Source organism: Ciconia boyciana, chromosome 1, assembly GCF_034638445.1.
Source record: "Ciconia boyciana chromosome 1, ASM3463844v1, whole genome shotgun sequence".
Lineage (NCBI taxonomy): Eukaryota > Metazoa > Chordata > Aves > Ciconiiformes > Ciconiidae > Ciconia > Ciconia boyciana.
The window spans coordinates 68,510,554-68,524,304 of NC_132934.1; the positions used below are offsets into that span (position 1 = coordinate 68,510,554).

Genomic DNA, 13,751 nt, shown 5'->3' on the forward strand with positions numbered 1-13,751 from the left:
TCAAGGCTTATATACTTAGGCTTTGATTCCTGCCCCCCCCAGGTTTATAGGTTTCATGCTTTTATGGTGGAACAAAATACTAGCAACACTAGTAGAAGAACAAAAGATAAAATTCTTCAATAAAACAGGATAACTTAAGATTGTAAACAATGCAGTGAATCTGATTATATTATTTCAGCTCTTTTACTGCACTGAAGTTTATCTTGATCTTCTCTATGTATTACTTCAGAAAGTTCTCTCAAGAAATTCCTACACGCTCATTTCTGAGAAGACAGCATCACCAGTTAAGCAATCCCACCTTTACTTTCAAATACACACAATTTGTACAAAAACTGAGAATCCAAGCAGACTGCCACTGTGCTTTAACATTAGTCTTTCCACATTAAAAAAAGCTGTTAGCACAGATTCACAGTCATTTTAGGGATATCCCACAGTTGCTGAAAGGACTGGTCACACCCTCAGCTCAGCCACACATTCCTGCTGTTTCCTTTGCTCTGACACTATAAAGACAATACAGTGAGTCAGACGACTTAAGTGATCTGGCTATAAAATATTTTTTTAAATTACTACTTTCATACAAATAGATCAACAAGCAGTTCTGACTCACTAAGCAGCTACACAATCCCTGCATAGCCAACAAAGGTACAAGTAGAAAGGTGCAGGTATGGATGGAAGACAATAATGAGCAGGATTACTTCTTCCAGTGAGCAGTATAAATTGATTTGGGGCTGTCTAATCATGAAACCACACCTTTACTCATTTCCTCTGAAGTTAAACATATAAGCAGCCAGAAAATTTATATGCTACAGTAAGGTCTGAGGGAAAATAGGTAATATACTTACCAGATGTTCCTTATAAAATTTTCTATCATGGGATGCTGTATCTACATCTTTTCATTCTTACAGCATGCACAGTCAGAGAAATAAGCTAAATCCAATTAGTTTGTTTTACCTATTAAGAACCTCCTAAAGAGGTTAGAATCATGTTTCTGTAGCTAACTCTATAATGAAAAGGTTTGGAACAAGAAAGAAAAAAAATCTTATCAGTCTCCTCATACTTGGACATACTGTAACAACTTGCACATCTTTGCCTGCTAAGATTAACTGATACAAAGCAGGTGTGACTTAAATCATGAAAAACAGCTTAGCTATTAGCAACCAGATCTGTAAAAGCACCTAAAATATCAGATTAATGCCCTGCTCAAAAAGGAATGTTAAGTGCACACAAAAGTCTTAAGCAATTTCTTCATTAAAAAAATCCATGCTGATTTCTGACCTAAATTCTTAATGTGAAATCTCATGCAGAGCAAAGAATGGGGTCAGTTTGCATATCCTGTTCCTCACCTCCTCCTCTGGCATCAGCTTTCGTCGGCCATCCTTCACTGGGAAGCCACTTCCAAAGTCCTTGGATGAGATATCAGCCCCATATTCCACAATGACATCTTCTTCTATGCTGCTCACCAATCGCCAGAATTCTTTTTCTACGAGCTCAGTGGGAACCATCTGAAAGTGGAAAAGATGTTAGCGTATGTGCAGATAAGACCCAACATAAAAGTTATCATTCAAGCAGTAAATCATTACTAATCCCCCGTGAATTTTCAAACACCAAGGCCACTCCCCCTCTCCCCTCCATCTCTTCAAAATCATACAGTTTGGTCTGTATTACTTAGTAGTAGCTGCAATGTCACAGAAATAGGATGCCACATGATAAGGGATGGAATGAACAAAAAAGAAGATGGGGTTACCAGAAGTACAGTTAAAAAGAAGGGGATAAGGACACAGCCAGCAGAAGCTAAGCAGCAAAGAGAAGGAACAGCATGCAAAGTCCAAACTATTTCAGAAGATAACAACCAGAACTTCTGAGTAACAGTAAGGAAATTCAGATAAAGAATTGCGTTCAAGAGTGTAGTCTTCATCATATAGCTCATTACAACTCCTACTTATATGCATTTATTTATGAAGCTTATTTGTAAAATAAGCTTTGTTCCTTGCTTTGCTCCATGTCCCAAAGTTGTATCATAAATTTGAGTCCTTGAAAGGTAGAAGCTTTAGCAAGAATGCCCATAAATTACCAAAGAAACGCAAGAGGAGAAGGAGCTTGGTGCTGCATGCAGTCTACAGGACAGAGGAATTGTGGATGTGTGCCAAAGCAGAAATGCTAGTTTTAAAAATGCTGCTGATATGCAAAACAAAAAAACCTTGATTATCAGACAGACTCAGTCTGTTGACTTGTCTACAAGAAAAGACTGTAACAGGGAGGAAAACAATTATTTATCCTCTGAACAAATTAAACCAAGACAAAAGCCATAGGAAAGGCAGGAGAAAGACCCTTTTGCCAAAGAACAACAAGATACTTGGTTCAATTAATCAAAAAGGGCAAGAACTTAACTACAGTACGGTCAATAAGGTATACCCTAACAAGCAATAAAGCTATCTATCCATCACAGGAAAATGGTGAAATGAAGTTGAAATGAGACCAGATGCCAGAAAGCTAAATCATTTGTTTACATGTTTGAAGCTTATGGTGCCTCTTTAAACAAAGCTAAGATGCCTCAGCAAAAATTCAGGATCAGCTGAAACCTCTTCTCTTTTTCCCCTGCAAGGAATCACAACAAAAGTTGAAACTCACATGGACGGGCATGTTGAAATAATCAGACTTGAAGTTATCAGCCATTTCACCAAAGCTCTGGAGAGTATATTCCCTGACTGCTTGTTCAAATCCAAAGGCCTCACGGGGTTTGTTGCATTCCTAGGAGACGGAACATAAAAATATTGATCCCTGCAGCAGATTATGACACAGTTACATTTTTAGCAAAAAAACCTACTGTCCATCCGAGTCCTTATCAAACACAATAAGCTATCAGTTTTGAGCGCACTTCTCAGCTGAGGAAGTGCTACCACAACAGAAACAGAGCAGAATTAATTGTACAGAAGCTAACCTAACATGGTAAACCCCAATGCTACACACTTCTGCTTTCCTGTCCAAAACTAAGTTTCATCATCTACTGCTGCCAGCCACAGAGTAAGACAGTGCACAGAGGTAAGACATTTCTTAGACACACTGGATTCAAGCACCTGCAGAATAACTGCACAGGAAGAAACCCTGCAAGTGCTTCAGTCTTATCAAGTCAGCAAATCATCAACTGATTTGGAGCTGTGGAAGTACACAGAAGGAAAGCGGAAGAAGGAAATTAAAACAATGCAACACAGCTAACAACAGACATGGTCCGTCTGACAGAAAACCTTCAAGTCTTCCACTGTTCTATCCCCATTCATCCCAAAAGCGCAAAAAATACTAGTTCACATTTCAGCTGCTCTCCCCACCCATTTCTACAGTGTCCTTTTTGCAGCCCCTTTGTATCTGACACAATGTTTATATATACAAGACATATTTGAACCCAAACATGACATAGAACTATCTGATAGTCAGCTGTTCAGTCATAAAGAAACAGGACTGGAAAGGAATTAATGAGATCAGTAGTTTATTTTTCTTCAAGAGGAACTATCCTTAGACTATGCCCAACTTTGATAAAAGTAGTTCTTAAATGGAGCCTGCAACAGAGAACTACAACATCTGTAAACACTGTCAAACAATGTTGACCTGAATATACGTAAAGAACCCTTACCCTGTTCTTCCTAGCTTCTGTTCCAGCACCCTGCTGTTAACATTGCATTAAGCATCTGTGCACAATTAAAGTAAAAACTGAGGCAAAAAGCACTACTGAGCATTTCAAACATCTTTCTGCTGTTATTTGTTTACTCTCCATTACATAACATAGTTATGTTTTTTTCCCTTTTTCCTCTTACTTTCAATGTATTTCCAGAATTTTTCAAGTACTTTCTGTATCATTTGCTAGTAACAACTTATTTGGCACCTTAACTTTCCTGATTTTGTTCCTACATGTGTATTTTTTTCCTTGGGAACAACATATCCCTGTTTTTACTAGTAGCAGTAGTACTGAAATTTCTTGTGAGTTTCCACATTCTCAAACCACTGCAGTCACTACATTTACTACCATATTCTCTAAATTACCTCCACATTGGATTGCTGTAGTTTGTTAATACTCCTTTATTGCTCTATCTTAAGGGAACAATAAACAAGCAGCTTAATCCACTCTGTGAGCGGCAGCCCAAAGGGTTACTTGCATCTTTTCCCTTGCCTGTAACTATAAATTTCCACCTCTCACAACAGCATTTGCCTGAATTCATCTGACAATCTAATCTCTCTTGGTGAAGAGTTAGAGAGCAGCGAGCTGATCCACCTCATTATGTGGCTGCACAACTATTCAGGCACCACCATAAAGAAAACAGCAGAAGCCCACAGCAGGAAGGGTGTGGGGAATGTGGGGGGAAATGGGCATATACACGCGTGTGTGCGCAACTGCCCCTTTTGGAAAAAAAATGGTCTAAAAAGTTAAAGCCAGTCCCAAAATTACAGATTTAGAAACAGTAAGCTTTTTTCCTCAGAACCCTACAACTACCAATTTCCTGAGCTTGCAAAATTTGTTTTCTTAAGACAAATACCAAGCCAATCAAATTATGTTTGCTGCCTTTAGGCTGTTGATCAGTCATCTCTTGGAACTTGGTAGCTCTTTTTTGAACAATGAAATTCAACTAGCTTCCACTTTCGGAGCCTCAACAGTTCCTTTTCTAGTCTAAACCAAATCTAAAATAGCTACAAATTTTTGAATTAGTTCTTTCACTTTCTGCTACAAGCTATTCTGAACAATGCCATAATGACTTCCCAATAATCAAAGCTCTCTGTTATACCTAAATTGCATACTTTACTTCATAGTTACAAAATGTCTCAATCATTATGCTGAAACACCTATCACAACCCTACTTCTCACCCTAATTTCCCACTACCAGCTTATCAAATTGAGTTTCAGCCCTTAGCATACAAAGGCCAAAGTTTTATCTGTCACATAGCTGTCACATAGCTGTATAATAAAGAAAGGTTATGCCCAAGCTCTAGAAGGAACATTTCTCTCTCCTTATGGCTCATCAACCAAGAACAGCTGGAAATTCACAGGTCATCTTGACAATATTCCAGACAAAACTACAGCTTCTACCCACATGGAACAGCATTAAGCTGAACTGCTCTTCTTCTGATCTTTCCAGGAATACAAATATACATACAAAGCTTGAGTAGTTCTTGAACTGTACCTCAGCAACACACTTTGGACACCTCCAGTCACCTTTGGGTACATCAGGTAAAGGAGGAATCAAGCAAAAAGTGTGATAGCTGTCATCACATCCATCACACAGGAGCAGTTTGTCCTCATTATTTCCTCTGCCACAGAATAAGCAAACGTACAGATCAACCTGTGGAGAAAAAAAAAAGAAAATAAAAGGAAAAAAAAAGACAACATTACAAAAAGTTTCCTCATCCAGAACCTGCCTTCCTTAAACTAAGGAACAAAGGATGTAATCCTAAAGTCCAATATATCAACATCAACGTGGTCTCCTCTGGTTTTTGAGAAGAATTCGTAATGAACGATTATGGTTCAACTTCCCAAAGTACTAGTATGTGGGAGGCAGGGGGACTTTGGGTGCTGCAAAATAACTATCCAGTTCAGTTGGACAAATGTTTTCTATATAACTCAAAGTAGCATCTCATTTACCTTATTCTAAGGCAAAAGAGTAGGTTACAGTTTTTAGAACTTCGTGCTCTCCCTCTCTTTGGGCCTCTCTCATGGAAAACAATTCAAACTAAATCCCTACAAAGAGCACATGGCTGAGGAATAGCTCCAAAAACTATTTCAGAAACGTACATGCCATCACTTGCAACAGTACAGTGATTACCTTTGCAATGAAAAAGAATAGGTAACAAAACCCACAAACCTGCAGATTTCAATCTAAAAATCCAAGGGGAAGGGAATAAAACTGCATGTAAAGGTACCAACTTCTTTCTTATTTTCTCCAAAATAAAGGATAAAAACTCCAAACGATAAGAGACAAGTATTAATCCCAACACAATAGAAAACAATTTTCGCAGGTGTCTGTCCAAGATAATCTCAACAAGAACACCACCAACTGGGAGATATTCTCAGGGACCAAAGAGAAAACGGTATCAACAGGTTTCAAATTTTCTTTGCTGTTGCTTCCTGTATTGTCCAGAGGACTTGTAATTTAATAAGAACATTTAATATAGTACTGAAAATCTGTAACATAATCTAAATGAAGAAACCGTGTATTACTTTATCACAGCTAAAAAGTTATCTTATGTATAAATTTTTAATAACAACATGAACTTCATTAATAACACTTGCTCCAAATTCTGCTACTACTCCCATCAGTCACTGGGCAACTCAGGCTATGCATATTTCCCTCAAGCAGCTCAAAATAACACCAGAAGTGGTGGGGTTGTTTTTTGGGGGTCTGTTATTTTCATCAAGATGTCACAAAAACATGTGCTTTTCAGCTGATTAGGTTCACACAGTTGTGTTAAATACTTGATGTCAACCCCATCTTAGTCACACCAGCCTAGTTAAGTAGCTAGGTGTAGCTTCCTAGCTACGCAACGATACGCTTCTTCAGAAGATTTCTCAGGTTTCTTAAGAACAATCTTAAAAAATAATGCAGTTCTATTAAGAGACGTATCATTTTCCCCTTTTTAAAAAAATCCACGCACTCACCCTCATGGAATACCATGTCTGTCTAAAACACCAAACTAGTCACAAGTATATAAAAGGGAGGGAGGGTACCTTAGCAGAAATTTCCAGGTTCTCTTCCCAAAACTAAAAATGAATTAAAATGGCAGTCGTAAGAGGATGCTATTCTGTGATACTCACTAGTTACCTATCACTGATAATACCTTCTTCTCTCCAAATTCATATTAATGTATGCAGTCTTTTTTACGTCAGCCCAAGTGATGATTTGTCAAATACAAAGACTGCATTGAAATACATATTCACAACAAGCAGATCTGTGATTACACAATAACCACAAATAAGCCTGCTAGCCATGTAACAAAACACAGTAAGACTTTGATGATATATAACTATATTTATCAGGGCAGAGGGGATAAAAAGAAAAAGGTGTATTTTATTTCACAGTTAGCATTTCACATAGATAAAATAAATTTCACAGCATTTCACAAAAAGATAAATGAATGAGACAAAAGTATAAACAAAACTGCAGCACAGTATTTTTCAGACAAAAGTTATGTAAGGCTAATGTATCACCTGTGCACTTCAAAGACTGCTTTCCTTGAAGGTCTCTCATCCAAGTACAAAAAAAGCGGTGAACCAAATGATACTAAGTCACAGAATTTCACAAGATTACAGTTACAGCAATACAGTTCCAAAATAGCAGTTCTGCTGCTACAGTATTTTCATTTTCTCTTATAAATAGGAGTAAATGGAAAGAGTAAACAAATATAGTTTTCTACAAAGAAACAGAGACTAGAGAAAATATTTTAAAATTAAAGTGTACTTAAGCAAAATGGTCACAACACTTACACCGCCTAGGAATACCATATACTCAGAAGTAGTAGTACAATTTTAAAAAATTCAAATCACACAAATTCTAACTTAGCTGCAATGACACAATGATCTGTTTTTTAAATATCCAACTTCTCCCACATTTTTTTCCCCAGGAGGCATTTCCACATATAAAAATATGATTACTAGAGACTTTCAGTTGCCTTGGCCTTCTATGGTTGAAATTTAAAATAAGGTCTTGTAAGTGTTCTCAGGCTAAGAAAAAAATGAACAGCTGAATTATTAGTGAAGAGTCTAATTATTAAGACATTAAAAGCATGCATCTTCATTCATGGTTGCGTACACATGCTAAATTATGACACTTTAAAAGTAAAAAGTCATGTGCTATGAAAGACATTAAGAAAAGCTATACTCTGCTTTTCCATGGCCAAACATGAGAGCACTAAACATTTCATTTTTCCCCTTAGGGGTTTCTCTTGCATGGACTTGTATAACGACTAGGTTAACTCAAAACAGAAAGACATGAAAGCTGGAATTGCTAAAAACCAAACTTCTGAAGTACTGGAGCACCTCAAAATATCTTTTAAGAAAGAGAAGTAGTATTATAATTGTTCTACAAAGGGGAGCTCAAATAGAAAGTGAGCTATTGAAGGCATCCAAGAAGTGTGTGGCAAAGCAAGCCATGATCAGCAAGTACCTTCATGCTGCAACACTCTTCCTGTCCAAAAGATTAAAACAGAAACCTAGAGCATAGATTATTTTTCAAAATACTGTTTACTCTTCCCGTAACAGTATCATCTGCTGCAGTGTCCACCCATTCATCTATGTGGGGGCGGGGGAGGTGGGAGGGTATTTTAGGAAAAAAAAAAAATCTTAGTAAATCAATGAATTTCTTATTACCAGAAATCACAGCAAAGGAATCAAACTTACGAAGCTGACAGAAAGAGTTCCTTTGCGTTGCCTCATCTGCATTCCAAATGCTTCTGATCTGGTTCCTTTGCGTCTTCGTGTCACCTCATCTTGAAGTAAAATAAAGTTAAATGTTATTAATATCACATCAAGATAGACTTAACTTGCAAAAGCAACACAGATGTCCAGCCTGGTACCCTGCCTTTCATATCAGAAACTACCTGACAGTCCAAAGAAGGCACAAATGCCTTCTTATACCTGGCCAATCTAAAATAAACAGGGATAAGGAAAACGTATTTTGCTTATCCTCTCGGGTGATCCCAATTGCCTCACGAAACAGAGTGAATTACACTCATAGTTCGTGCACTTAGCTGGTAGAATCAGTTTCAGTATTGTCAAATCCTGTTTTCCTTTCCAGTCACTCAGTTCATGCAACAGCTGCTTAATTGTTATTGTTACTATATAATACATAGAGCTGAAACTATGCCAAGTTACATGAAGCACCCTGTAAATCTCTCTCACGAATGAAACCCTAGAATATTTAGCTTTCTTTTTCCAGTTATAATGATTTGCTTACTTCTTAATGTTGTCTCTAGAGACACGCAGAAAGATTTAACAGCCTCATTACTTTACAAAGCGATGAGCCCAAGATTTAATTACCCTCTTTATCCTTTGCTCCCAATGCCAGTCCCATCATCTTGGGTCCAGCTCCAAAGATCTGCAGCTTCTTCAGCTCAGTATTTCTACTCATTTCTCCTGCCTCCACCTAAAAATAAAAACAAGACCACATCAGCACAAACCATCACTATTTCCCCTCCAGGTCTCTTCATAATTTGTTTATATTCCACTCTCACGCAACATCTGCTTATCAAAAGAAAGGAAACAGAGGCATGAAAAGACATGATTTTCTGTTCCTAAATCCAATGAACAAATGCAAATGGAATAAAAGACAGCATTTTTGTCCCAACTTTCCAAATTATTTCCCATTTAGTATTACAGATAAACTACAGAAAGTCACCTATACAGCAAATAAGAGAACTAGCTTTGACATTTCACAAAAAATAAGAAGAATGCCACAGCAGTATTTTCCAAAATCACCATGATTCAGTCAAATGCTTGGATGTTAACACATACACTGTTTAAACAGAATTTTTGTATCTGCTTCCTTGAGTAGACATATACTCACGACACTAATGAGTTCCAACATACTTCCTTAAGCGTGGCTGCTCCTGGGTTTTTTTGTGATGAATTGTTAGGAGTACAACTCTGAGATCACAGCTACTCATGCTGCCCTTGCAAGCTCAAAATCAGAGACGAAAAGACCCATTAGGTGACTACTCCATGCCCATGCCCCTGCCAGTGTGTTTCCTGAAGTGTTCTGTTCAACTCAACTTCTTCCTGTTTCCCATTACTGACCTACCTCATTTTCCCACATCATTGCCACTAACCTAACAACAAAAAGAACCTCCATATTCTGTTTCTATCTGCAATGTAATCACCTTGGTATTTTTCTTTATGTTGCCTCCTTATACTTTTAAAACCTTTTCTAAGCTGATCTAGAAGGCCACTAAATTCTCATCATTTGCAATCTTCCTCCTGAAATTCACTCATCTTAAAAGATCTCAGCAAATCTAATTCCAACAAGGTTATCTTCAAGTAACTTACTGATAATACTTCACCTGTTATTTTCCACAGAGTTTTGGCCTCATATATCATGCATGAAATAAGCTCCCTTGGGGTGACATGTATTCACTTTTTAATCAATAAACAAAAAAACCAAGTTCAAATGCACTTGCAATAAAGCTAAAAGAAAGAAGATCATTTCCATTTATTCCATCTAAATCAGTTGTTTTTCTTGCTTCTGGAACACATTAAGAGAGATATCATTTCCTGGGCATTCTTACTCTAAATAATTTTTAGTGATATTTAGAGTCCCTGTTCCTACTGAACTGTGCATGCAGTATGCTAACCGGCATCTTTCCAAACTGATTACTGCTGATATTCTAATTTTGCACATTTATGAATTCTATGTTGCTATTAAATTATTTTCACTTTAGATATATGTTACCAACTTTGTAATCCCACTCTGAAATTGCACGCTAACTGGCAAATTTTTCTCATAAATTCCTCACTTTTTGGCTAACAAGCCATAAGGAAACACTGACTTTTTTGCTGTACGGGAAAGCCTACCACCTGGAGACTTCACAGTCCCTCAGTTCCCATTTGAAATTCATTAACAGCTCATCCATTCTCTCAACTAATAGAACTTGACAGAATCAACCCACATTACATTTCTCAGAACAATACAATTTTCCATCATTTCAGCAACATTTATGAACAATCTCCACAATTTCTCTCTCCTGCTATTGTGACCTAAGATAATTTTCTCAATTATACCTGAAAAATAATGTTACTATCGTATTTACTAAAAGTAAATCATTAACATGCAGCAAACCCTCTTCAGTTTTATAGCTTTGTTTAAAAATGCATTGCCTAAATATATTTTCCTAACTCCATTACCCAGATTTACTTGGATTCCACTAAACCCAAGTGGATGCAATCCATTCATGCTCAGGTGGAAAAAGGTATACAGTTTTCAAAAAGAACAGGTTGCATATTGAAGTGGAAATGTTTTTTAAAAATCAGATTTCTATATAACCTTATGAACACTGCCAGGATATTGATAGTTTAAGGTGTGAATACCAAAAACATTCAGAAGCCTCAATGAGTAGCCTTTCTGTGGTGTCCTTTAAGACTGTATAAAAACACCAAACTCAAAACTGTGAACGCATGGAAGCGGAAATTTTGCATTTCTTGCCATTTTCTCATTGCTAACAACACAAAATTCCATCATACTTTTGCATAAGCAAAATGAACTTGATTAAACTTCGATTCTATTCTCAGCTCCTCTTTTTCCTGAAGGATGCAGACATATTTTTGTTTCTTTTACGTTCTCAACTGAAAATACACCCAAAGGCTTTTCTTGTATATGGGCAAATCCTAATAACATGATCCAGTTACACTGGATTCACATACCATCCTTCTCTGTCACAGTACCCTCATCAACGTTGAAACATTTGCATCCCCACCCCTCCACCCCCCATGCGCAAGACCAGAATAGTTACAACCAAGAATCAAAATATTTACATGTTTTGGGCATTTATCAGCATCTCCCAGAGTTCTTTTATTTCACACAATTATTCCCATGGAAGGAAATATTTCAAATTTTAAAAATGGAAGCTTATTTTATTAATTCTATTATTCTGCAATCAACCAAATTTGTAAAAGAAACCTGAAAGCAGATATACTAGTTAGAATTGGTTTTAATTTTTCAGAAAACTCTCTGGACCTTAAATTAATATCCTTTGAAAAGACAGCACTTCATTATCTTTTTGTTCCACTACTGCATTTCTCCACCAGAAATCATCATGATGTAACCTCATTAGACAACTCCCTTGCCAGTTAAAATACACCCTAACAGATCATCTATGAAGATATATTAGTCTCTTCTAAGAATGAAGTATTCTCCTAAATTTAACTTTTCCTTAAGGATAGTCTCTTTTCCTAATCTGAATTCCTTCTACTTTTTGCTGTCCTTTTCTTTACAAGCCTTTAGTAATTCAGTTGCCCTTCTCCAGTTTTTATTTGTGATAGCTTTCTTCAGAGAAAAGGGAAAGAGAATGAAGCATTAAGTTTATTTTTGAGCACAATCTCTCATCACAAAATTATCCTCTTCCTATTCAGAGACAATGTATTCAACTGACATTTGACTGTAGTATCCAAAGACTCCCAACCCATCTTTCACAAAGGAGAATTCTCATTCCCTATTTTCTTTCATTTTTCACTTTCTCTAAAAATTCACTTTTCGAAAGTCTGCCACCCCCTTCTACTGCTGAGAATCTTTGTTTATTTCAGTAATTTCTGATGTATGCTTTCTTTATGCTTTCTTATTCATCACCCATTCTTAGGTAAGTTATCTGCAACAAGATGATGCAGAGCATTTTTGGAAAGTACTTTTAGCACTTGGAAAAAATGTACTGAGATGCAGAGGTCAGTGTAGCTATCCATGCTGACTACCCAGGCATTGGACTACTCAGCACACTACACACAAATCATTTCAATGTTTCAGTTAGAGCAGAATGACATTTATTTAACAGGTTTTTACATTGTTGTATCAGAAACAGCGTGGCCAGCAGGATGAGGGAAGTGATCGTCCCCCTGTACTCAGCACCGGTGAGGCCGCACCTCGAATACTGTGTTCAGTTTTGGGCCCCTCACCACAAGAGAGACATTGAGGTGCTGGAGCGTGTCCAGAGAAGGGCAACGAAGCTGGTGAAGGTTCTAGAGAACAAGTCCTGTGAGGAGCGGCTTGAAGGAACTGGGGTTGTTTAGCCTGGAGAAAAGGAGGCTGAGGGGAGACCTTATCGCTCTCTACAAGTACCAGAAGGAGGTTGTAGCGAGGTGGGTGTCAGTCTCTTCTCCCAAGTAACAAGTGACAGGACAAGAGGAAATGGCCTCATGATGCACCAGGGGAAGTTTAGATTGGATATTAGGAACAATTTATTCACCGAAAGGGTTGTCAAGCACTGGAACAGGCTGCCCAGGGAAGCGGTTGAGTCACCATCCCTGGAAGTATTTAAAAGACATGTAGATGTGGTGCTTAGGGACGTGGTTTGGTGGTGGACTTGGCAGTGCTAGGTTAACAGTTGGACTTGATGATCTTAAAGGTCTTTTCCAACCTAAATGATTCTATGATTACTTGCACATTACCTATTCTCTGAAGACTATCTAGACCATCTCTGGTACAATTCCAGGTATGCACTTTAAACAATAAACAGAGTCCTGTCTACAATAAGGACGTGCACTGAAATCTGGAACAATTTCTCAGCATTTCCCAGATATTTACACTTCTGCCATTTTGTGCTACTGAGGACAAATCTCTGTTTCTAAATACAGTTCCAGAGTTGACTTAAGAGAGTTATACATAGCTTCCAACACAGCCAAAAAATACTTCTCCTGGCTATGCAAGTAGGTTGAGTTTCTCCTGTATTAAAGAACTCATTTCAGCCACTTTAATAACTGTAATGCTTAGAAGATAGCATGGCTACAGGGCTAATAAAAGGTATTTAAATATATATATATATATTTACTTTTCACAGATGATCCAAGTAAAATCATCTCTCATTCCCAAAATGCAGCCCCTTTACATGAAATGAAGCAGTTATACTGTGCCAGGATAACCACAGAATCATTTTTTCCAACAAGGAGAAATAAGTACCACCACTATTCTACTGAAATCAGTAGAAGAAAAGATCCCACAGGATCTTAATAACATAGTGACACTTTCATACCGTGTATGAGAAAAAGGTCATACTGGCATTACCCCACAAGATTCGCT

At 37.4% G+C, this 13,751-nt stretch overlaps 1 protein-coding gene across 3 annotated transcripts in view; it reads right to left on the bottom strand.

The window, feature by feature from the left end:
* KDM5A (lysine demethylase 5A) overlaps positions 1-13,751 on the bottom strand; it is a 53,626-nt gene that overhangs the window by 31,715 nt on the left and 8,160 nt on the right. For all 3 annotated transcript variants that reach the window (XM_072872966.1, XM_072872956.1, XM_072872976.1), the window contains exons 6-10: positions 9,014-9,119; positions 8,375-8,463; positions 5,166-5,324; positions 2,629-2,748; positions 1,344-1,502 (exon numbers count right to left, since the gene is read on the bottom strand). In XM_072872966.1, the coding sequence (XP_072729067.1) occupies positions 1,344-1,502; positions 2,629-2,748; positions 5,166-5,324; positions 8,375-8,463; positions 9,014-9,119 (633 nt within the window). The remainder of the gene's footprint in view (positions 1-1,343; positions 1,503-2,628; positions 2,749-5,165; positions 5,325-8,374; positions 8,464-9,013; positions 9,120-13,751) is intronic.